This window comes from Diadema setosum, chromosome 13, assembly GCF_964275005.1.
Source record: "Diadema setosum chromosome 13, eeDiaSeto1, whole genome shotgun sequence".
Lineage (NCBI taxonomy): Eukaryota > Metazoa > Echinodermata > Echinoidea > Diadematoida > Diadematidae > Diadema > Diadema setosum.
This window is the reverse complement of record NC_092697.1, coordinates 296,878-323,535: the sequence shown is the minus strand read 5'-3', so window position 1 is coordinate 323,535 and position 26,658 is coordinate 296,878. Positions and strand designations below refer to the sequence as shown.

The 26,658-nt window shown below is 35.9% G+C and overlaps 1 protein-coding gene across 2 annotated transcripts in view; it reads right to left on the bottom strand.

Moving 5' to 3' along the window:
• LOC140236692 (ras-related protein Rab-3-like) overlaps nucleotides 1-26,658 on the bottom strand; it is a 61,925-nt gene that overhangs the window by 3,885 nt on the left and 31,382 nt on the right. For both annotated transcript variants that reach the window (XM_072316614.1, XM_072316613.1), the window contains exons 3-4: nucleotides 19,551-19,669; nucleotides 18,557-18,681 (exon numbers count right to left, since the gene is read on the bottom strand). In XM_072316614.1, coding sequence (XP_072172715.1) covers nucleotides 18,557-18,681; nucleotides 19,551-19,669 — 244 coding nt within the window. The remainder of the gene's footprint in view (nucleotides 1-18,556; nucleotides 18,682-19,550; nucleotides 19,670-26,658) is intronic.

Below are 26,658 nucleotides of genomic sequence, written 5' to 3'. Positions count from 1 at the left end.
ATATGGGTACAAAGGACTCATTAGCTACCCACTGTGTCACCTTCTTGGTTTTCATAGAAAGTTCAAGTCAACCTGGACTACTGTTAAGATACTGTCTTAACTTGGTGCTCTTTGCTTTCTTTTGTTTCATACAAAAGCTCTACCCACATAAATATGGGTTTACATTTTCTTTGACACTGTAATCAAACCAAAGGTTTGCTCTTGTTTCTTTTCTTCTGGTAATGTCCATGACTGCCTAATTGCTGTCATCCCAAATATCTAAACTGACAACCATGGCCCTACCAAAAAAAAAAAACAGAAGAAAACTTGAAAATCAGCAATGGCAATGTAAAGGTCAGAGAGAATTACCAGGGGGATAATAGAAATTGGTATAATTCTGGATTCCAAGGGTAAATTCCTAGTGTGTATAGAGACAGAGAGTATATATACCAGCACTTCTATCTCAAAACTACAATATTGTATCTGTGAACTTTAGTTTCAATCATAAATATCTGCATACAAGTGAAATATGACCCATATTTACTGTCTCTAGATAACCATATTTGTAGTAAGTACAAGATCACGTTACATTTTAGTAAGGGTTATAAGATACATGAGATACTTGAATATTTCCTCTTATTGCAAGCCATACAAATTGTGTACAAAGTACCATCACATAATTTGAACAAAGGAGAGTTCCATTTCTGTCAATTGTGTTCCTCCTGCATGAAGCTACGCATCAAACTTTTTTTCCTATGGCATGATACCATATTCAATTTAATTTGAATATGTATAAAGTTTATCGAAATAAATTGACAAAATTGATTCGTTTATCCCGCAGATTATATTTTTCTGACAGAATGAAAAAGGTTTCTTCGAATATTAATGCAACATGGAAAATTATTAAAGAGGTCCTAGGTAAAAAGCCTGATTCTCCGCCAACGGATGATATCACATTAAACGGTATTAAAATAAATGATCCCAATATGTATGCTAATTCATTTAACTCATTTTTCGTTAATATCGGTCCGGAACTTGCTACTAAAATTAGCAATACTTCTGCTCATTTTACAGATTATCTTTTTGACCAAAATCAAGAGTCTATTTATCTTAATCCAACAAGTCCCAGTGAAATCATTAGTATCACTAAATCTTTAAATAGCTCTAAATCTTGTGGCTCTGATAAAATAAGTATGATGTTATTGAAAGAAATAGTTTATCCACTCGCAGAACCGTTAAGTTATATATTTAATCTTTCTTTATCACAAGGTATTTTCCCTGATCTGCTGAAAATAGCGAAAGTTAATCCTGTACATAAAAAAGATGATCCTCATGAAATTAGCAATTATCGTCCTATTTCTTTATTGCCTAGTATATCCAAAATCTTAGAAAAAATTGTTTATAATAGACTTCTTAAATTTATTAATAAGTATGATTTACTTATTCCCAATCAATATGGTTTCAGAAAAAATTATTCAACTGATTTAGCACTAACACAAATTTATGACAAAATTACGAGTGCTTTTGCAAACAAAGAACATGTTGCAGGTATATTTTGTGATTTGAGTAAAGCATTCGATACTCTTGATCATTCTATTTTACTCACGAAACTTAGTCATTATGGTATTCGAGGACAAGCACATTTATGGCTTAAAGATTATCTAACTAATAGAAGACAATATGTTATTTTTAATGGTTGTGAATCTGACCCCCTTTTAATTAAATGTGGTGTTCCTCAAGGCTCAATTCTAGGCCCATTATTATTCCTTCTTTATGTTAATGATATTATAAATACATCCTCTCTTCTCTCTTTTGTTCTATTTGCTGACGATACGAATATATTTTATTCCCATAAAGATCTTAAGATTTTAAATGACACTCTAAATATTGAAATTAGTAAAGTATCAAATTGGTTTAAGTCTAATAAACTTTCTTTGAATATAAAAAAGACTCATTTTATTCATTTCAAACTTCATTCTCATAATGAAGATACGTTGATACATATTAACATTGATGATATCCCATTAGAAAAGAAAATGAATTCAAAATTTCTAGGAGTATATATAGATGAAAGTTTGACTTGGAATGAGCATTTACATCATGTTACAACGTGTATTTCTAGAAATATAGGGATAATTTCCAAGCTGAAGTTCTTTCTTCCTCGTTCAACTTTATTTCTATTATATAATTCCTTAATTCTCCCATATATAAGTTATTGCAATGTTGTATGGGGTACTTGCGGCTCTACCAAAATAAATTCTATATTTAAATTACAAAAGAAAGTTATACGTATTTGTACAGGATCGCATTTTCTGGCTCATACTGATTCTTTATTTCATGAGCTTAAAACATTGAAGGTTTTTGATTTGAATATTATTCAAGTAGCAGTAATTATGTTCAAATATATACATCATCAACTTCCATCATCGTTTGATAACATGTTTAGGTTCAATACTTCTGTCCATTCGTACCCTACTCGTATATGTAGAAATTTCCACCTTTTGAATCCCAAATTATTAGTGACACATAAATCTATAAGATATTCGGGTCCGGATATTTGGAATAATCTCCCGGATAATATAAAGTCTTGTTCAAGTATTTATTCTTTGAAAGCTTCACTTAAACGATATTTGATACAATTATATTCTGCAAACCAATTGAGCTAACAAATATTTATAGTATAGATTGTCATCTTATTGTCAATCTCTATTTTCTTCCTTCAACTGCATCTTGCACTCTCACCTGCAACTGCACTGCACTCACCTGATCACCTTCCTCCAAGAGAGTTATGTCGTTGGATAGTCATTTTATGAGGCCTCCATCCATTTCAAGTTTAATCGCTTATGATGGTGGTCTCCTGCATTCAATTATCTCTGTTGTTTACTGAAAAATACTGTATATTTTATTTCACGTTTCTGTGTATCAACATTGCTCAATGCAATCACCTATGTGAATCTATTTATGTACTGTTATCGATTTATTTCACTGCACTTGTTATTCTTTGTCTTTGTACTTTTTGAAGTTTGCATTCAAATTGCATTTGATTGAATGCAGAAATAAAAGCAAACAAACAAACAAACAAACAAAATACCAACTGTTATATGCACTGAAAAGACACAATACAAAATACAAATGACAGATTCTATAACATGTATTACTGTTTCTTCACAATAACAAACTAGAAGAATTGATCTCATTGTTTGTTTGTTGTTGTTGTTGTTGTGTATGTCTTCATCCAGTGCCTGGGAATTTTAGGGCATGGTGATTATATTCAGGGCAAAGTCTGTTACCTAAATGCTATCCCAGTCATTTCAAAATATCTCCGGAATGTTTCATGTTATCCCACTGAGGTTGAGGCACAAAGCAATAACATATGAATCTGAACAACAGTTTTCATTTTCTCAAATGCAATTATCAGAAATTCAGCAGAGACTTGAATAGCATGTTCTAACTATGCTTTTTGGTGTACTTGAAATATTACGATATATCTCAAAGGTACAGTAAAACCAGAAATGTTTGCTAGCATTTTTATTTTGAAATTTTTGCAAAAAGCAAACTTTGTAAAATTGGAATGCACATGAAAGTTCTTGTCATCACTATATGCATTGAATGCCAATGGCAATTTGTGAAAATTTCATGCTACGAACATTTCTTAGAATATAAGCTCGCAACATAAGGTCCTATATAGCAATGTACATATTACAATTAATTAGAATTTGTTGTGAGATTATAGGGCATTATTTTATCTCTTAGAAATGTGCTCAGTCAATCAACAAAATTCTCCAGGTGAAAACTACAAAACATTGCTCATTGGAAATAAATTTGTACCTTCAAGGAAGTTGCAACATGTAACAGATCTTCATGTATGTATCTTTATCTAAATCTTTCTTTCCTTCTCTCTCTCTCTCTCTCTCTCTCTCTTATAAATGGTATACAACATAGATAACATGAAACATTACATTTTAGAATAATTCATAATTTACTGAATTGGCACCCTATCCATTATTTTTGCCTAGTGCAGTTATGCATGCATTATAAAGAGTGACTAAATTTGCAATAATATGATTAGTGATGCATGCAATGTTGTGAAGATTACTTGTGATCAAATACTCAATACTGGATGCTTACATTTAAATCTGATATCACAATAGTAACTTTTGCCATATAGGCCCTATATGCCTTAAAAGACTGTGAGAGACGACTGAAAATCCTGCACAGTAGTTTATATACATTACAGATAGCTTTGATTGAAAACTGGCTGCAATTAAGGTTTTTATGTTGACCTCTACATGACCTAATGCATTCCTGTTCAAGCTCTGATGGCAAGCCAATATAGCCTAGAGAAATTTCCTTCGATCCTTTCCATACATTATGAGATTTCCTCCCGTAGCAGTATGATATGACCCAATCAGTTCCCATGGGTAATCATGAGTATTCAACCTATCCCCACCTGCAAATGCATTTATGGACACACATCCACATGCACACACACACACACACATACTTACACACACAGACACACACTAATAAGAGTATAACCTCATCTGATTTGTGGATGGAAGTGCTCACTAACCCTACTCCCCAAGACGGGTCCCATGTGAGTCACGGAGCGCACCAAGCTACACACCCATCTATCACTGAATACCTATCACACTGTATAGACACCACAATAAAAGTTGTATGCCTTTCCTGCTAGTAAGTGCTTTCATGGTTTTGAAAAGAAAAAAAAAATCTCCTACAATTGAAAAAGGTATCTTTGTAATTGATCACTGGCAAAGAATGACAAGTGAAATCATATAATGGATCCACAAAGAATCATTTGAAATACTGTACAATGATGAGATCTATTCTTTCTCTCTGGAACAGTTCCTCTGTGAAAGAATTCAGGACAGAATTGCTTCAGATGTCTATACCACTAAAGGCTAATCTACCAGTATATTGATAACTACAACAATACGTAGAACTTAAGTACATGGCATAAAACTGTAGCTGGTGATTCAGCAAAATTATCCCATATGATCACTTGTTATATACCTGTATGATTTCATATACAAAGCATCTGTCTTCCAGCATAACTTTGTTTCACATAGCATGCAATTTAGTGTTGCAAATCAGAAAAGACATTTTTGTTACTAATTAGTAAAACATAATTGATTAAAATGAGCAATCGTCTACTGTATGAACAGTCATTTACAGTTTGACTAACTATATTCTATTTCAGTTTTTATTTCTTGTCATGTACTCATGAAAGTACTGGTAAGCATGCTAGCTGATGACAGTATAAAGGGTTTCATGACATCCGTTCCTGTGACAACTGCTCCCATTAGATATCTGTATGCTAAGCCAAACATAAATTCTACCTATATCCGTCTTATTTGAAATGATAACGAACAGCTCGACTTTTTTGAATATGAGCAGACCCTAGTTCCTCATTCCTCACCAAACCACACCTTCTAAGTCAAACTTGAAATCTTCCAGAGTATGTTGCTTTAGTGGTAAAACAAGAGTTTTTTTTTCTTCTTCTTCTTTTCTTTGTCCCCCCCCCCCCTCTCTCTCTCTCTCTCTCCCTTCTCTCAACATATTCTCATCTCTCCTCTACTTACCCTTCCTTCGAAGGATTATTCGTTCTTTCTCCACTGATTCCGCTTTCCATAGCCACACTGTTCGCCGACTTCGTTCTCCTCTTGGTTTCATGAATCTTCACTGCTCTCCCCTATCTCCATGATTCTCCAACATTCAACTCCTTCCTCTTCCTCTTCCCTTCTATTTCATCTTTCCCCTTCTAACGATGTCCGAACATCTTACTTGATTCTCACACTATTCTTCCTTACCACTCTCTCTGTTCCTTTCTCTACCGTCTCTACTAGTGCAACTTCAACTTCTAACTCATTACTGTCCCCCACTCTTCACTTTTTGCCCTCCTCACAACCCCCATATGTCGCTTCCCTCTTCATTTCTCCTCTTTCTAGACTCTTCTGCCAAACAACGATCCGGTTAAGGACTACATACACATGGTGTCACCGCAAATCTTTCTCCCTCATTTACTTCACCATGTAAACCTTCAAACAACACATAAGAGTAAAAGCCTCATTGAGTTAACTCTGGAGTTCTCAGTGTGCTATATCAGTATACAAAGTGGGACTATAATGTATGCTGTATCAGTATAAAAAGTGGGACTATGCTATGTTACAATGGGGTCTGTGGCATTTTGGATTCATGACAGTCCTACATTTGTATATCTGTCTTCAATAAATTGAATGTAAATTGTGTCATTTTGTAGTTCATTATCATATACAGTTTACCAACTATATCTTTTGACATTTGCTCTATTTTTTCAGGGCATATGATCCCATGTTATGGCATTGTAAATAATCTCACCACATTCTTGTGACAAAGTAAAATTCATTTCATGATCAATGTGACATATGCTTGGGGATTATGATGCCATGACATTTTCTCACAAAATGCACATGTATTTTGTATCATTTGATACGTAGCAAAGTATTATTTTATGGTGCATCAAGCTCTTTAACTGCACATGCAGGCATTCATGAGATTAAAGAAAAGGAAAGCTTTTACTGAATCAACAAAAGACGGCAAGTTTACTGTATACATCATATGCCTTCATTTGATTCCCATGGCAAATGAACTAGCACACCTTTTCCAATCTGAAGCAGGTACTCTACCAGTGAGAACGAACAAAATGCCATCATATAAATAAAGCCCATCTCTCTTCACACTGCACCTATCACCAGCCGACAAGCAGAAACAGGAAATGCCAGGGGTCATAGGGAATTTACCACGGCAGGTTGCTATTTGCCTACACACGCACATTCACAATCAAGCAGGTCCATGTAGCACACCAATATATTATGCCTGTGGAAAAAAAAAAAATATGCGTTAAATGACGTGCCCCCTATATCCCATTAACTCAAAATTTGGTTGTTGGGACGAAGCTATAACTCCAGTTCCACGATACCTTATATCTTTATGTGTGTGTGTGTGTGTGTGTGTGTGTGTGTGTGTGTGTGTGTGTGTGTGGTGTTGGTTCAAGTACCGCTTGGTAGAAGGGTATATTACCAGGCAGCCTGTAATAAGCTGCAGCAGCTACATGAACAGTAGTAAAGCACTGATGTTCTGTAGTAACATGAATAAAGATTACTTCAACATCTACCAAAAGATGTACAGTAAATATTCTATGAGTCAAATCTCAATGATAATGATTTCCTGGCAGTTTATATATTAGGCAGCCTTCAACAAAGTTGCATTGTTTATGAGACAGCAAAACTGGAGGCTAAACTGTGACATTTGTGATAAACAAGGATAAACCTACATCTCAGGATATGGCTAAAGGGGATACAGTATTCATATCCAGGCATGTATCAGGTATGTTTTCCATGCATAGCAGGTGGTTCAATAACATGACAAATAATCTCTCTATGATCTTGTAAACTGCATTTGCCACTTTTGTTTATCTTCTTTCCAGAAAAGTGAAATAATGAACATGTTGGATTTCTCTCTCTCTCATCTTGAACTGTGATAAACTACACTTTCCTTTCCTGTTTCTTCACTTTCCTTCACTTATCAGAGAGCTAGGAGTAAGATCTAGAAGACTTGTCACAAACATCATCCCCCCTTCATGGCCCCAATCTCATTTCTAACTCCAATCTGCTTTACAGACTGGGAGGAAGCTACACATATCTCTTTCCTCTCAGTCTATGAAGCTGTGTTTAGTGCTTATCTTCTCTTTCCTTGAAAGCATGCTATACTGGCACCAGAAGGCAAAAGACAAAAATGATAAAGATGAATATAGATAATACAATTAATCTTTGATGGACAATATGTATACCAAAGGTTTGACATTGGTGGTGGCCTGGTGGTTGTGAGCCACCAAAAATAGATGTCAGTCCTTCTTATGAAATGTTGTTTTGGTGGCCTGATCAGGCCACCAAATTTTAAGAAAAAGTGTTGAACCTTGCCCAAAGATTTGTAAACCATTTTGGCCTACACGGGGTTTAGCTTAGAACAAGCCACTATTTAAAGAGTTACTACCTATGATAATCATTTCATTGTTTTGGCAATCATTGTGGTCTGAGGAGAACACCTTGATGTAGGCTCCAGCATAAATGTGCCAGAATAATTTTGAATAAAGATTATACATCTCAAAGTTCCTTGTTACTCTTGCTGAAATGGCAATCAGTTGAGCAACATATAAACAGTCAATACTGTGTTCTTGTTTTTCAAATTCAAAATAATCCCATACAAGATACAAGGATACAAGGTACTTTATTGTCTGTTGAAAAATGAATACTTAATTTCACCCTCCACTGGTATAAAAAAGACAAAAATAACAACAGCATACACTGTTTATATAACTTATCTAGAATCACTGATATGTAAACGAACTGTAAACACCCCGATACATTATACTTTGAAAGCCTCCTCCACATTCCCCATCCAAGGACAAAATATCAAAGATTTTGTTTGTTTGCATATATATGTCAGAGCAAATTTGTTTAACTCTTTATGTGCCACGTTCGCACGTCCGACTCGATCGACGGCGTGCCAACTTCGCATATTCTGCTCAAACGCACAAAACCGCCAAAACCAATTGATAAATCGCCAAATTGCGCAGTACAATAAAAGTGTTTCTCACGCTTCTGTTCCTCTCACATATAGCTTACATTTTATGCTGTGATCGACTATCAAGTTGTGTTCGCTACTGGATTTGCATATGAATTCTAAGTTTCTGTAACCGTTTTGTGTGCAAAAGTCATGCCTTTACAGTAATACAGCTACTATTGTCATTTGAAAGAAAAGCAACCATAGATTTGTCATACAATTTACATCAAAACAAAGCTAAGCATTTTCTCCACAACTTTGCTCACTATATGTCCAGCTGAACAGAAATCTATAAAAGAAATATAGATTTGAAAAACAGATGTTTTCTCAAAGCATGACAACGTTTGTGTCTCAGAATAATGTGGCACACAGGGGGTTTCCACCATGACACATATAGAGTTAATGCACTCTCTGTAGGTCTTTATGTTCAAACATGTACATCCTTTTACAGATCTTTAAAAGAAAGGATGGAAATCCTGACTTATAATAGTGCTATATATCCATGTATCTAAATGTACTTATTTATCATTAACCACTTTCTATGTTTGTATCAATGTTACCTATAACTGTTATGTATTTTGTATTTTCATGTAGAATGTTTATTATTACTGCATGGAAAGTGGTTTAACAAAACTGAACAGGCCATCCCTGCAGTGTGAAATAAATAAAACAAAATATAACATGTGTACAGCTCTAGGAAAGTCAAGGAAGATGATAGATCTCAACTTTCATGTTCATACTGTGTAATGGGATTCTGGGAGTATATAGCACAGTCTGGGGTTCAGGGGTACTTATTTGATGCCCTGGTTTTCAGCTCATTGATGTTCAGTGCACCATGGAGGCTTCATAATGGTACATCATTGATCCTATGGAACTAACACATGGGGTTCCACTTATGGACACTTATTGACCATGGCATTGGTATACATGCCTCGGAATGAAGTTTGTTTCTGTCAGTGGGTTCTAGCATAACAGAGCCTCCAGTATGTGATATCCTTGCTTACTTCTCTTTGTTGATAGGACCTATACTGACATCAGTACTAAAAGTCACAAGAAAAGGAACCTACTATACCTTTACAACTGTTTTTAGTAATGGCTCTGTATCAAAAGTCCAATGTACACGGCAATACCTGTGCTAATTTCAAATCACAATGGATGCATGCATGTATTAAACAGTGCTGGAAGAAGCAGAATAATCAAGGTATTTCATGGAAGCAGAATAATCAAGAGATTTCATGTATTTGGCAGTATCTGGTATCAAATAATACAAGAAACTGTGGAGTGAAATAACACACTTTGAAGAGGTGATGTGGAGTAATCAAATTGTAGATGCATTTCATTGAAATAAACATTGCACTAGAAAGTGATGTTAAGACATTTATTTCAGACTTTTCTTCTTCTCTGCAGTCTCCTAGGTGAAAGATTTTGTTTCTCATTAGTATCTGACAATTCATACATTTACAAAACAGTTTTCTTGTTAAAATGAATATTGACACTAAATCTAAAAGTTACATGGATTTTTGTACACCTCAATCTTACTGCCATTAAAAAAGCAAGATATTTTCAAAGGGAATCTCTAAACACTCAGTAAATCAATATCTCTTCTATTTTCTCATGTCAATTAGGTGTGACCACTTCCTTTCTAAGCCGATCTCCTGTCAAACAGAGCCATGGGTGCAGACTCCAGATAATTGAATTGGAGAAAGACTTGGCCAATCAGGATTGATTGATGAGCTAGTGCTCAGCTTGATTATAAGAGTACACCGTGTGAGGCTAAGGCCTGATAGTGTAAGATGTGCCAAGATGGGCCCACATTAATCTTATCAGGATGTGTGCAAAGTTCATGGTTGCTGAGTGCTTACACTTCAGGATGAAGAAAGGGGGAGATTCAGCTTCTACCAGTAAACATTTAGGTCCTTCTAGCTCTGAGACAGGGAGGAGAGGGGTTTGTGAGAAATTCAGATTTTTTTTTTTACCTCCTTGTGCAAACAGTAGACTGCAGGAGGCATGACGTTTTCCTCTTGAAAAAAAAAAGAGTGCATGATATATACTCAAATGGAATTATGCTGAGAATTGTATATTGCTATCAGTTACCCAATATGTAGTTGGATTTAGCAAAAAATTCTTGTCTATCACAAGGCAGTAACCTAATTAAATCTGAGAGTTCTACAGTTGCATCCCTCCATAAAACACAACAATTATGTTGGGAACATCATAGAGAAAGTATAGAAAACACATTCTCCATTTTCTCCCAAACCAAGAGTCCATCATTCTCTTTTCTAAAGCTGCACTGTTTCAGGGTATTTTAGAAACCAGAAATGCAAAGTGAACTTTTTTTCAAGGAAAACCCTGCATAAAATCTGAACATTAATTCACAGATAAAAACATTGAGACAAAAATAATGGTAGCATCTTTACAAATAATGAGATTGATGTCATGAGAGGAGATCAAAGCAAGCATCTACACCTCCCTCTGCAAAGGACAAGTCATTGAAAGGCAATTTAGTCCCTTTATGATAAGATCAGCTCTGTAACCACCGCCTGGTTTGCAAAGTAACAGATTGACTGATGAATGCTGAGATAGGGAGGAACCCAAGGGGTACACATGACCTGCTTATCACGTTATCATCATTGCAATGAAAGCACTGCTACTACTAAGGTCAACTTCTGGTCTCACATCTAAACTAAAATCATGTCTACATCAATATTGTGATTGAACTTTTGATGTTAAAAGAAAGTTTAATGAACTGAATTTTTCAAAAAGAATCAAGTTAGATTCCTTGAAAATGATCTTTCTTTACTTCAATAAAAACCTCATACATATCATCAACATTTTTGGTTGTTTATGAAAATAACATACTCTCTAAAAAAAATCGAGTGAAGATTTTCACTCTAAAAAGAGTGAATACAAAAAAGAGTGAATTTCAGTGAAATTGGAGTGAATTTTGAGTGAAAATGCTCATTTTCACTCATTTTGGAGTGACGTCAGGGATCACTCGAAGATTTTGGAGTGATCCCTGACGTCACTCCAAAAAGAGTGAAAATGAGCATTTTCACTCAAAATTCACTCCAATTTCACTCGAAATTCACTCTTTTTTGTATTTACTCTTTTTAGAGTGAAAATTTTCACTCGATTTTTTTAGAGAGTACACTTAAAGAGGATTATCTTTTGATTGCTTGGTTACTTTGAACTATCCCTCTCCAGTAAGTCATTAATGGATGTAATAAGAGACCCAAATAAGTTTTGGTCAAAAGGGTACACTCTACCATAGACATCACTCACAATGTAAGTTTGTACTTACATCGATACAAACAGATCAGGGTAATTTGACTTTGAGGAATATGACAGAACCTAAAGTATTCTAACCACTTGCCAGAAATCAGCATCTATTTTCTCTCATAAGATCAGATTACCAACTCAGTAAATCAGATGACAATGCCATGTGAGCTTGCTTCCTCCTTCACAAAAACAACATAAAAATGTAGATATACATCCAGTGTGAGTGTCATGGATATGGGCTGCTATGCTAGTCCATGTACCAGCAACATTCAGAGGTTGCCTATACCAATAACTTTTCACAATTCACAATAATAATAGCATGATATCCTATTCACATAGCAAACCCATTCTATGCAATGCATGCTGTTTCCACTCTCAACTAACCTGTTCATACCATGAATTTTGGAAAGCGGGGAACGCAATCAAAAATTGGTCATACAATATATCATAATATGTGGTCAAGAAACAAAATGTTGAACAGTGGCCTTACCAGAGCTGGATGGTCAAATCAGTTACACTCCTCCTGATAAACCTTGCGATTATTAACTTAAACACAAGATTCAATTTTGATTTAAATTGTGCACTGCACCTCGAGCCATGTGTCAAGTGAGCATTCTATCTGTTTTAGTGGGGTCATGATAAATTTGATTTCCCCCAAAATTATATTTTTGCCCACTGAAAAGGGGTAGGCTTGGCATTTACAAAGAACATCCCATTCTATATGATTGATTTTCCTTATGAAATGCTGCATTGTAAAACATGCTCCCTGTTCGACAATGGAAGTACTTCGAACAATGATCCCTAGCTCTCTGAATTAATGCATTGATCCCTAGAGATATTGTTCATGTTCAAGTCTGCCCTATGGTGTTTCAAACTGAAAGTCTACTGACATTTTGAAAGTAGAACGTCATGATGCCTGGACAGTTTGCCTAAACATCAGAGCAACACACACACACATACACACACAAACACACACACACACACACATAAACTTAAGGAAATAAAAATCTGTAGATACTTACTAATATATCCTTTGGGTTTACAACTTCTACTGACAAGATTTGGAAACTAGAAACTCCTTATACTTTGACAGTTTGCTCATAAGCAAGGCATCTAAAAAAGAAGTCAAGATTCTCTCTCTCTCTCTCTTTTAAATCCCATATACACCAATATGGAGATTTAATCAATACTTTTCTATCAACAGTAGACAGCAAACTGGAAATTCAATTTGTGTACTGAAATAGTTACATGAATTAAGTACTGAATGATGGGGGGGGGGGAGCTTTGAATGAATGTACAATGTAAATTCAACAATGCATTACCATGCTTGATCAGATCATACTAATCAAGGGAGTGTATATCAGTAAAACTACACAAACAAAAATGATTGTTTCATCTGTCAGCTTGTCAAATACCTCCCATGATTACATGGTTACCAATAGAGAAGAATGGATGACCTTCCTCAAAGACAGTTAAATATCAATAAGCCTTTATTCATACCAGGCTAGGCTGCTGCTTTATCACAATGCATGTTTGATTGTTCCTACTCTAGACCACATCCACTAATGACTGTACCTTGCAAGATGAGAACATTGTCAGTGCCCAGAAAAAAATTTCTTTACACAATTCAAAATGATGAGTAACCTATGTACAACTGAATTCAGTTTTCATTTTTTCTTGAAATTATTTAGCATTGTTCTCTATAAAATTCTGTTTTCTTTCTAACATCACTACTGCTTTCATGTTTTTCCTTTTTTACATCTTTTTGATTTTTTTTTGTCATGCTTTTCTTCTGACCCATGATCCTGTTCCCTACACAGCAGTCTATCAATCTACACAACATGAGAGTGTTCTGCCCGATGACTGCTATAGACATGTCTTTACATATCAATGTCATTCATGCACTTCTTGTTAATGTCAGTCACCTTTCATGAAATGAATATTTAGGAATGAGGATATCAAAATAGGTGTCAGGTAACTCGTCCATGCCTTCATAGGGGTGGGTCATGGATGAATGACAAGGTACTATTATCTCTGTCATCCAATATTTAACTTCAGCTATACTATGCATAAAGTAGTCATGCATCATTATTTTTGTTTGCACAGAAGTCTGACATTGCTTTCCCTCTATGCCTCTCTGTCTGTCTGTCTGTTAGTCTGTGTTTATGTGCATCTTTGAGTATCACTATCATGGCTTGGTATATGTTGTGATATTGGAGAAGTGCCCTCTACCTCCTAAAATGCCTCTCATTATTCTGCATGCATGCATCTCAGAGTGCCTTTCCTTCCTCTCCCTCATCCCATGTCTGTGTGTTTCCACCTGCTTGGCCTGAGGCCAGGATTGGTGCTGGCTCAGTTTGCACACCACCAATGGAGACGTATCCGTGGAAGGGAAGAAAACATAGCTAATGCCTTGTCAGACATGCTGTTCTTGAGCCATCCCACACACCCTAACAGCATTTACTCAGTTTTCTCACTCACTCTATAGCCAGTCTGAAGGGTGCATGTACATGTACTGGCCAAAACAAAGTTGGCCTGTAGGCCAGGCCACCTAATTCCATTACCAAAAGCGAGCAGATGCATCAGGAATAAACATAAATCCAGTCTTTAATGATAAAGTATCTGATGTGTATATACTTTAAGAGAAATATATCAAGTCATCACTATTTCATACATTTGTGCAAGGACAGGAGCACTGTAAAAGTGGAAATGTTCTCACGATTTTTCTCACTCTCTTGGGTAAGATGAATTTTATGCCTGTGCTTTAATTTTCAGGCTAATTTCATGTCACATGAAATGTCTAAAATTAGTCACCTTTACAATGCTACATCAAAACATATTTCTTTTCTTGCAAAATTATTTTTGTTTTGGAGAAAAGGGCTGAATGATATGGACTTCCCTGAAAACTAGAAATATCACTTAAGGTGATTAATACCCCCGCCCCGTGACGACAGTCTTACCCAAGGAATGATCTTTCCTTGATCTTCTGCCATTTAAATGCCGTTACCATGGCAACGCAGCTTCCGACACGTCCGAAAAATATGTCTTGCACATCTTCCCACCAAGACTATTGTGTGTGCCACATTTCATAAGCTTTTGTCAAAAACTGAGGAAGTAGTTCAATCCACAAGATCTTTCCTTGATCTTCCACCATTAATATGCCATTACCATGGCAACGCAGCTTCCGACATGTCCAAAAAATATGTCTTGCACATCTTCCCACCAAGACCAATGTGTGTGCCACATTTCATGAGCTTCAGTCGAATACAGAGGAAGTAGTTCAATCCGCAAGATCTTTCCTTGATCTTCTGCCATTTATATGCCGTTACCATGGCAACGCAGCTTCCAACACATCCGAAAAATATGTCTTCCACATCTTCCCACCAAGATCAAGGTGTGTGCCACATTTCATAAGCTTTGGTCAAAAAACTGAGGAAGTAGTTAAATCCGCAAGATCTTTCCTTGATCTTCTGCCATTAATATGCCGTTACCATGGCAACGTACTTTTGGGTACTGTCAAAAAATGCGTCTTGCACATCTACGACCAAAGGCACACATCTGTACCAAGTTTCATGGAAATTGGGCAAAAACTGGGGAAGTAGTTTGCAACACAAAATTTTCCATCATTTTGGCTCATAATATGTGAGCTGTTACCATGGCAACATACTTTTTGTCACTGTCAAGAAATGTGTCATGCTGACCTATATCCTAAGACAAACATTCAATATGAATTCCATGAGAATTGGAAGAACACTGATGAAACAGTTTTGCCATGAAGCATTTTGCCCTATATTTTACCAATAACATGCCGTTACCATGGCAACGCACTTTTTGCCACTGCGGAAATATGTGTCTTGCACATTAACATATTCAGATGAACATCTGTCCCTAATTTCATAAAAATTGATCAAAAACTGTGGGAGGAGTTTGCGACGCAAGATTTGTACCCATTTTTGCCCATAATAGGCCGTTACCATGGCAACATACTTTTGGGTACTGTCAAAAAATACGTCTTGCACATCTACAACCCAAGGCACACATCTGTGCCAAGTTTTATGGGAATCGGTTGAAAACTGAGGAAGTAGTTCGCGACGCAAGATTTGCAACGGACCAACTGCCCGACCGACCGCCCGACCACCCGACCGCCCGCTGATTCCTATATACCCCCTTCAAACTTCGTTTGGCGGGGGTATAAAAAAAAAAAAGTATTTATGAAGTAAAACCAAGTACGTATTTATGAAATAAAACCAAGTACGTATGAAACCTATCATGGAACAGAGATGAATCATTGCAGTGCATGGAGAAAAAAAAAATAATTGAAAGTTTTAGATGCCTTATATTGTGTGTATTGCATCTCAATCTCTCATCATTAAATGGGACTTATCACACCCCCTTGGAATGATCTTTCAGTTCATAAATGTCAGATTACAAGTCCTTCCTGTTTTTCAATCTCTTTCTTTCCCACACAAAATGAATACAAAACCAGGGAGAGTCTTCAGCAACAAAGCTTGCAAGATAATCAACCGCTGCACAGACATTTTTGCAAAGGTCAAATTCCACTGATTCCATCCAAAATTACAAAAAAAAATCATTATTCACATATTTATGGGTACAAAAATTGGTATATGAGTTTGAGGTAATCATCGTAGAACATAATCTTGCTGTCAATTATTATTATTGCTTGAATGTCATATTTCTCAAGCAATAGCAAATAAACTTCAAAATTATCATTCCAGGTTATTGGTATGGCACAGTGTCCTCAGACTCAATATCGGCAGTGGATGGATTATTTTGCAATTTCATTTTGCATTCAAAGGAGGTCGTTGTCTATTGTTATTCTCCCATTCCAATCTTACTCCTGCCTTTTTTTCTCAATCAGGCAGACAAGGAAGCCTCAATATCCAGGTACCCCATTCTCCTTGGATTCCTTGATTGATGCTGCACGACCAAATAACAAAAAAAGACACGCAGCAGCCTTCATCTTGGATTCAGCATACTGGTGCTAATATCTATGCATCTTCTTGCCATGTTAGTGAAAATACAATTGCTGAAAAGTATTCCACCCACAAGATGCAGCTTAATGTACTATTTTGCACTAAAAGCTTCTCATATTGTACATGTGGGTAATTTGAATTGTGTGTAATCGGTCTTAGAAACACTCTTTTATTTCATTTGATAGACTACATTTTGTCCTGCCAGAAAAAACAAGATTCTGTCCTGTGAGAAAATCAACATTTTCAAAAGCAAACAAGATGTCCATAATTGATATACAAACAAAACAGAGCCTTAATACACAAATATTCTCTGAACCTGGTATTACCAGAGGAATCTGAAGTTATTTTGAATATATCTATTAAAGAGAAATGTAACTGATGGTACTTACATTATCAAACAGATTGTTTGTGTATATACAAAGCTATTGCCACTCATTGACAAATCGCCCTTCATTTTAGTGTTTAGATTGATGGCCATGATGCTCATGGAAAGGTAAAAACACTTTTAGATATTGAAGGCCTATGCACCCTTGGACTCACAATAACCAACACACACAGACAGACACACACACTCAACATGATACTCTTTGCACTCTATTTATGATGTGATGCCCCTAGCAAAGATGTCCACTCTTTGTCCACTTGGACTGCATGGCACTATTGTACATTATCAGTCTCTAAACACTTCAAATCACCTTCTTATACTAATTTATCTTTCCTTTTGTATTAAACAGACAGTGGAATATGTTGGTTAATACCTCCCATCCCCTCCCCCATCCCCCCCCCAAAAAAAAAGAATGAATCTGTCTGCAAAACCACAGCAGATGTACTCCACTGACCATCAATTCTACATCACACCATTGCACTGATGTGGCCCTGCTAGCAAAGTGACCAATCAATTACCAAGGTGTGACCACTGGCTGTCCCGGCCTAATGAGTCAACCAGTGCATGTGATCCCAAAGCCCAGACATGTGACTATGAACTCCTGTCATTCTAACAAAGCAAAATTTCTTCACTGCTTCATTTACATACAAAAACAACTGAAGGAAAATCCATAAGACAACAAAAAGAAACACATTACAGTACAGTCAGCACATTGTGCATAATCTCTTCTCTTTACTGCTTCTGCTTAAGGTTGTCACATTAAGTAAACAACCAATGACTTGTTCTTAGTACATATAACATATCAAATGAAGTTATGATAACAAAATGCTGCTTTATACAAGATGGGAACTAAATAAGAAGTCAGTTGATGTTGTATAGATGTCCTAAACTGCTCTGACATGCTGTACAAACATCATGCCTATTTCAAACTCCTAATTTGTGTATTACAACATGCAATTACACAGCCAAACAAAGTATTGTCACCTTTTAGTAAGATGCCTTTTGAATGAAACTGTATAGAAACTGGGGATGTGGAAAACTGGACACTGTTTTTAACAAAATAAATTCCCTACCACACTGAAAGGATTTCTTGTCAAAACCTAATGGGCAATTACCTCATTTGATTTTTTTCTTCCATATATCACAGAATATATTCATATCATCTCTAGATTTGATTTTCTTCATGGTGTTCCCCGCCCCAAAAGTTTCAACCATTAGTTTACATGTAGAACGTCTAGACAGTGGTATGAAAGAATGAGGCAAAATGGTGGGTATAAAATGATGGAAAGTATCTTACCTAGCTGGTCTGCAAGTTGCTTTCCCTTTTCTGTAGAAATCACTCTCTCATCTTCCATGTCACATTTGTTACCAACCAGGATCACCTGAGCATTGTCCCATGAGTATGTCTTGATTTGTGTGCACCTGGGTCAAACAGGGTTCAAAGGTGAAATCATGATGCTGTGTATCATAGTACTGTATCACACTCTGAACACTGTGTTCACTTTGAAACATGCATGTAATGCAGTCTTTGTCTTCCATAGATGCAGCCATCAAGATCATATCAAATCAATGATAAGAAAAAATGTCAGTGGGGATGGAGAAATTCATGTAAATTTTCTACACTGATAGAGGAGACAAAGTAAAGGCTGTATCAGGTAAAATGATAACTTGCTATGGATGTAACATGCCATCACACATTAATAGGGTACTAGCTGTACATTCATGCCATATTGTAAGATCTTTACAGCCAACGTAGTTCTATTTTGGGGAGATATTTTCAATTTCTATCTAGGCTGGAATGCCATTCTTTGATTCTCTATATTGTTGATTAACCTTGCATACCATGACAATTCTCTCTTTTTTTTTTCATTTTTGATGAGAACTCTTATACTCTGACCTTCAAACATGAAAGAGTATTCTCCCTCTGTGGAGAAACAAAACATGTCAGAACAGTGTTGATATTTTGAAATATGACAGAATCAATACCATAGTGCTTGAAATTAGGAGGGAAAAGGCATTTTGCTTGGGTTCTGTACAAGATGTGTACATTTACACAGAGATCAGTCATAAAGGTAATACAAAATTCGTTATAAGGATTTTGTAATACATCCAAGCTGTGCCAGCCTTCACAATCCGTTATAAGGATTTTGTAATACATCCAAGCTGTGCCAGCCTTCACAATCCATGGTACCCCATGCTACTGGGTCCAGAGTTAAATGTCCATGTATGTGACTAAGATTTACTGCAATGTCTAAAATACAACTTGCTTTAAAAAGAAGACAAAACCTTACCAGTCTTGTACGCTGTTAAATGACTCTTCATTCGTAACATCATACATTAGGATGAAGCCCATAGCCCCTCTGTAGTAGGCTGTGGTTATCGTACGGTATCTCTCCTGCCCAGCTGTGTCCTGCATGTAGAGTATGAATAATGAAATTTACATTCATGAACCACTTTCCATTCATATTACATACATCCCTTTCAACAAAGGAGAGCCTCCAGTCATATATGAATGTTGCATGCCATTGGGATACTCCATCATGTTATATTAACACCAAGAAAATCATGCATTCTAGCTCAATTGGGATATTTTTGGTTGCATCCAAAGTCACACACATCTCTTATAATTTAGTGTAATAATATAATTGGATATTTTTGCATAACAAATTTTTCATGCTTGGCCGGGTGAGAAGAGTTGTGGATGTTTTTAATTCCGCGGAATTAAGACATCAACTACTGGAACATATGGCAAGCAAAAATATTCATGTGCTTTTATTTGAAATCGCGCTAGTTTCTGGTAGGAAGTTTAGATACAATGTATGTGTAAAAATTTCAACACTTCAAAAATTTCCACTTTTACAGTATATCATTTTCTCTGAGCTTTATTCTCTGTAACACATAGATACAGATTTCAATGTGTATTTCAAACCTCAGTCCATTGTGGAGTAAGTAACACTGATCAAATAGCCATGTTTTATACAAACCTACGAAGATTCTTGCTATCCAATAGGTCAAATGCTGATCACATGACAGTTGCTAAAATGTATTACTACACACGGTTGCTGCTGAGCGTGCAATTTTTGTCAAGTTGTTGTGGTTATTGTAGTCTGCATGACACAACCATTTACATTTCCATGATAGGCCTTTTAACTCATCACACTGAAATCACAATTTATGCATTTTTTTTTTGGCAGTGTGTACTTGATCAGTCACAAGCGCATGCTCAATTACTATTACTTACACTATACTGTCAAAAATTTCAACCAATGGCTTTCCTCATATGATGATATCAATTACAATACATCATAAAACAACCATTAACCTTTCAAGAAATGGTGGTGATTTTTGTACCATATTCAGGAATTGGCATGAACTACATATTGATGTTCAAGATGTCATATCAAACAGATCTGTTTTGGCCTTTAACGTTTAACTGATAAAGTTATGAAGGTACAGCTGTACATGCACTTAATATGCATGCATATTATATGCATGCATGTACACATGTAGATATAATAGATAAAGACAGGTGGACGGACAGGTATACTTTTATATAACAAAATAATCAGTAAGATGTATTCATGGACACTGAGTGACAGCAACTTACATGACAGAACCTGAAAGTCCAATGAAAGAGTGCTGCACAGGTCATATTATTATAGTAAGCCCACCCTGGAATAAAGCCTATGTCATGAAAGGCATGACCAACCAAGCAGGTTATCATCTTCACATGATTACACATGACATACAGTATCTCTCCATTCTGTACCTTGAATATATTTATATCAAGGGTCTTCTCTGTGTATGCAACCACATACCATCACATTTCAGCTAACCACACAAAATGGATGAGTAATAGTGTGCAATGCTTGTGCATTCATGTTTGTGTGTGTTATTAGGCATGCAAGCTTACACTTTAAACATGTATGTACAGGCACTAGTGTATGACAGATATACAGTCAAATACATTAGGCTTTGGGAGAGGTGCGCATGGAACAATGTATGAAGTTTCAACAACAGGGAGCTGTCAAAATAAGAATGGAAAGTCTAATTGCAAAAATCCATTACACTTGTAAACTGCACATCTTGCAACACACTGCTTTTCAGTAATCTACATGCGTATTGGTAAATATCTGGAGCCAACAGAGAGACTGTTATAGTAAATATCACTTTGAACCATTGACAGCTGTGGCTATCACTAATCATCCATCACTGATATCAAACATCCACTCAGAAAGTTGGAAATTAGATCTATATGCAGCTGATTTAATGCACATAATGTATGCATCATGGTGCATGAGTTCCCTACAACACTCACATATCAAATCACGCTCACTAACAAACACAAAACACAGACATCCACATTCAGATGGTATAGGGGACAGTCATGAAAGGTAGGTCCAAGATAAGGAAATAATTTTGAAAAGAGGGATCAAGACATATCTTCATATCCATCTTATCAGCTTAAGTGAAAACTTTATTAGAGATACTGCTTCTGACTAACTTACTGGACATGTAATAATGAGAAATACACTTCACATTTCCAATATTTAGGTGAAATATATCTTATCTCCAAATTCTCACAATACAATCTATGTAAGTCCAGCAATTGAAAAAGAAAAACCACACACATATTTCTTTTGATGTCCAGCATGACAAAATTTGTACAAATCTAGTTACATGAGTATTATACTCAGTCAACCCAATCATACTGCTTTCAAAATATCTGCTTCAATTAGCCATGTGGATGAGGATCTTTCAAATTTTCTTTAAAGGGGCCTTCCAGACAATTTTCATGATTTCACATCCTGCAATACATAAATCAACAGCTCCATGTATAGATTTGTGGAATTCATTATGGTCCTTGAGCAGAGAAATCAATACTCTGAAAAACCCAAAACAAATTACACCGAACAAAATGATGACATAGGAGCCTCACTTATTTCAGAAGTGTAGCAGTGTAATTTCATTACAATACCACATGCTTAGAACAAGTTCACTGGTGTAGAATTTATGCATGCCTTCTTCTTTTGTTCTGCTTCCTTGAGCCCCAACTCATGCATTCTTGTTGTGAGGCTGCCATGTCATCATCCTTGTTCATTATGATTTTTTATAAATTTTGAAAACACTCCTGTTCCTCATCCCAATCACAACAAATTCCGAAACTCTGCACCCAGTGTAACCAATTCATAGTTGTTCATATGTAAAAATCTGAAAATCATCTGGAGGTCTCCTTTAAAAAGCTCAAGATGGCTAATTAAAGACTACAGTACATCATACTGAGAATAGTTTTTCCAGCAATATACAGTAACCGGTCAACACTGCATTAATTGTTGTCATGAACAGGTGGTATATAACTTACTGATTGTGATAACGGTCACATCTTAATCTCTTTCACAAGAAGCGGTTCTTCTTTTACAGGGTACACTAAAAGGGTCAGTAGTGGTGGTCTTCATTTCTCTCATTTATCTATGTCATATCCCCTCCCCCACCATAGTACAGTGTATGGGATGAACTTACCATGGAAAGAAGTTGGATAACAAAAGTTACACGAAGTGATGAACACGAGAACAAAACAAAAAAAAGACAGTGCCAAGTATCAAGTTGCATGTATTATAGTGTCACATGATTTCACTCACACTGACATGGCAAACAAGGAGATCTAATGTTCCCTAACAGCATTTTTTTTTTTTTTTTTTTTTGGGGGGGGGGCTGCACAATGTGACCCCATGCTTGTATTCTGTTGATTTGTGTCTGCTGTGAGCTCAACCACTTTAATGACAGACAGCATGTATAGAACCATCCTGTCTTATGGGTAATGATATCCTCATTTTCTGCATTACTTTTTTCTTTTTGCGACACCATCCCCCAAAAAGAAATGCAAACACAAAAACAAACACACACATACACAAAACATTTACTAGTTGCAACATATTGTATTAAAGAAGTACATATGGAAAATTTACTTCATAATTTGTAGAAAGAAACAATATTATTAATGTGTTTTTGTTTGTTTTGTTTTTTGCATCTCAAAACACTCCACATGCTTCACAATGAAATACCCGAATTAAGATTTGAGAATAATTTCAGAACGCCAACTTTTGTTATGTTCACTAAATAAGGCAGTTGAACAAGAATACTTGTATGGTGAGACTATAATCTCATATGTCAACTGGTGAATATATTCAGGCTTATCATATCAACATTATGCATTTGATGTAGAATTCCTGCATTCTCTTTCATATCTAAAATTGAAGATGGAAACATTTTTTTAACAACTTTTTTTCAGCCTCTTTGCATATTTGTGTGATAAAAAAGACCACTTTCAGATGTATGACAAAAGATGAAACATTGTTCGTGTGACTTTCTAAGAAATATATGGAAAGGAAAGGCTTTCTTTGTAAATTGGTAAAGTTCTGCGAGAGGAAGACAAGGGATAACTGGAGTCAGTCTAAAGATCTCAGGTTATTCTGTGAATTTGAATCACGCAGCTTGATCTTGATCAGGCTATGACAAAAATCTGACCAGCACATAGCTCACTAAAGTAAGTAATCAATCACCACGTACACCAAACACAAAACAGACCAGAAGACTTCAAAAGCTTGTGATTCACTAAGATTGAGTAGTTTGATCATTGCTAAAGACCAGAGGTCAGTACTGTCCACTTCTCCATTCCTCCTCCTCCTATCCCATCATACACTCTGCCTTCCTCTCTCATGATAGTCAATGGAGCTAATTACTGCTTCCTTTTTATTCCTACTTTAGCATTCATTACTCCATAATGGATATCTTAGTGTTTCTTTACCATTACCTAAGTCTGACTCAGCAGAAAATGCAAATATAGCTTGTTTAATCACCCAATTACAAACTGGCAGTGACCTTTGATGAATTGTTGCTGGTAGTGCATCCCATGCAAGCCCCAAGAGACCAGAGTCAATGAATGAGTTTTCTTCATCCTGCTTACGAAGCGACAACCTGCATAATTTATGCCTGCGTTATGAGGGATGGAGGCTTAACATATGCCTGCATTATGAGGGATGGAGGCATAATACATGTAGGGGAAAGCTTCCAAAAGACACTGTACACCAGCTGCTGTGCAATGCAGTGTCTAATGCTGTTTATCATTGCCTTGGAATAATATTCTAGAAATCTCATGTTGTTGGCCAAATCTTGTTTTTTCTCTCAAAATTTCAAAAAAGTACACTTCAGGTACATCCCACACACAATTTACGACATGTGGATAATATCTTATATGATTTACAACTTTGTAACTAGCATTTTCTTTTTCCATTTCAACAAATCCACTGTGTAATTTTTACATGAGACAAAGTAGAAAAATTTAGTGTGATTTCATCTCGTCATGTATGACATAAGCACTCTGAGCCTTGAGGAAAAGAAGTGAAAAAAAAAATATTCAGTGTGTACCATTTAATGTGCATACCTCATTTAGATACCCATAAATTCAATGCAGCTTTGGGTAAGAACAGACAATTATCGTGATGTACAATGTTTTTGTATGACGTTTAATTTAGATTTTGTCAATTATTAGCATTCATTAACATAATTTATCAAAGCTATCCATAACTGTCGCTATAACATTCCCTACATAAAATTGAAACCATCATTTATCAGGATTTGTACAAAATGACACAACTATTGCTGTTTTTTCCCCTTGATCAGGAGACGTGGGTTTGTTTTTCAAAGGGAAAAAGTAATTCAGAAAGAAGAAAGAAAAGAAATCATGTCTACAGACAGAATTCCATAAGCACATATTGTTTTTCAAATGGCTATCCTAACTCAAAATAACAGGCATTATTGGAAAGCATTTGCTGCATGCTGAATCCTGTTCTGACAACAATATCTTGACTGTTTATTGCAGAAAACTTCCATTAAGAAGCAGCTATTTATGGGTGGGAGCCTCACTCTGAGGAGATTGTCTTACTCGTCAGGAAAGATCATTCAACCCAGAGTATGTCCCCAAAGCTCAAACCTCAACTTCACTGTGGAAGATGAATTAAATAATATGTGCATCCAAATATTTACAGAGAGGCATCCCCAGGGCTTCTGCCTATTTGAATTGGTGAAGGCCCACGCACTCTCTGCAGCCTGCCCTGTGTTTGGCATCAAGATATGGTTACAAAACCTTGGAAAACTAAGAGAGCTATAAGCACAACAAAGTACTGTAGTGATAACCAACTTTCCTCTCAGAATATGAGATCCATGTAAAAAGATTGCCTTCCAACAGCTGGCTTGGTATTCCATGCACACATCATCATCATCATTATCATCATAATACAATATTCACAGTGCTTACCACAGCTCTCCTCCATGCATACCTCATTGCCTGGCTCCAACAGGAAAGATGAGTGTTGCTTCTACACATTGCTTATAAATCTCTCTTTGATGTTTTTACATGTTTTGTTCTCTCCTGCATAAAATGTCATGTTGATGAGCATTCACAATTATATTTTCCCCTTGCATCTATTTCTGTAACAGTACTTTACTGTTTTTTGTATGGATTTTTTTTTTTCAATTTCTTTTCTGGAGTTAAACTGAATACTTTTGATGCATCATGGTATCCCAGCTCTGAATCTCAATTATCTATTTTCTAAGGATTTTGTGTAATTCCTAATGTATATAATGTATAACAGATTAAACCTTTATTCTTCTTTTTTCACCTTCTCTCTCATCTTTCTATCTCTCTATCTATCTACACCTATCTATCTATCTATCTATCTATCTATCTATCTATCTATCTTTCTATCTTTCTATCATCTATCTCTCTATCCATGTATCAATGTGCATAAGCAATATATTTCTGAATTACTTCTTTCCTCTTTTAGTGTCTGGTACAACCATATAATATATATTGTTATAGTCAATTATTATAAAAAAAAATAAAAATGTTTGAAGAATCCCATCAAGGTGCGCTCCAAGTATGAACAAGATTTTGATTGGATTGTCTACACTGCAATAATACCATTAATTGGACAAGCCCTGTTTGAAGACCACTGGATTAACTAAAACTGTCTCTTGAAAGTGTCAGTTTGTCAAATCAAGTAGAATTGTGACGAATTACATAATTCTTTCATGCAAACTGTAAAAGTGGAAATTTTCGCAGTGTTGAAATTTTCACGCATTTCGCGCAACCCAAAAAAAAGCTCAAAAGTAAAAGCAGGCGAATATTTTTGCTTGCCATATGTTCCTGTCCATAATGTCTCGAGTCCGCAGATTTAAAAATGCACAAATCTCTTCTTACCCAGCCAAGCGCAAAAAAAAAAAAAAAATTGAAAAAATAAGTCGCGCGAAAATATCCCTTTTTACAGTATGCCTGTTTGGGACTACACAAAGAAGCCTCAACAAGGAAAAGTAGAAATTACGCGGTGCGTAATATATGTC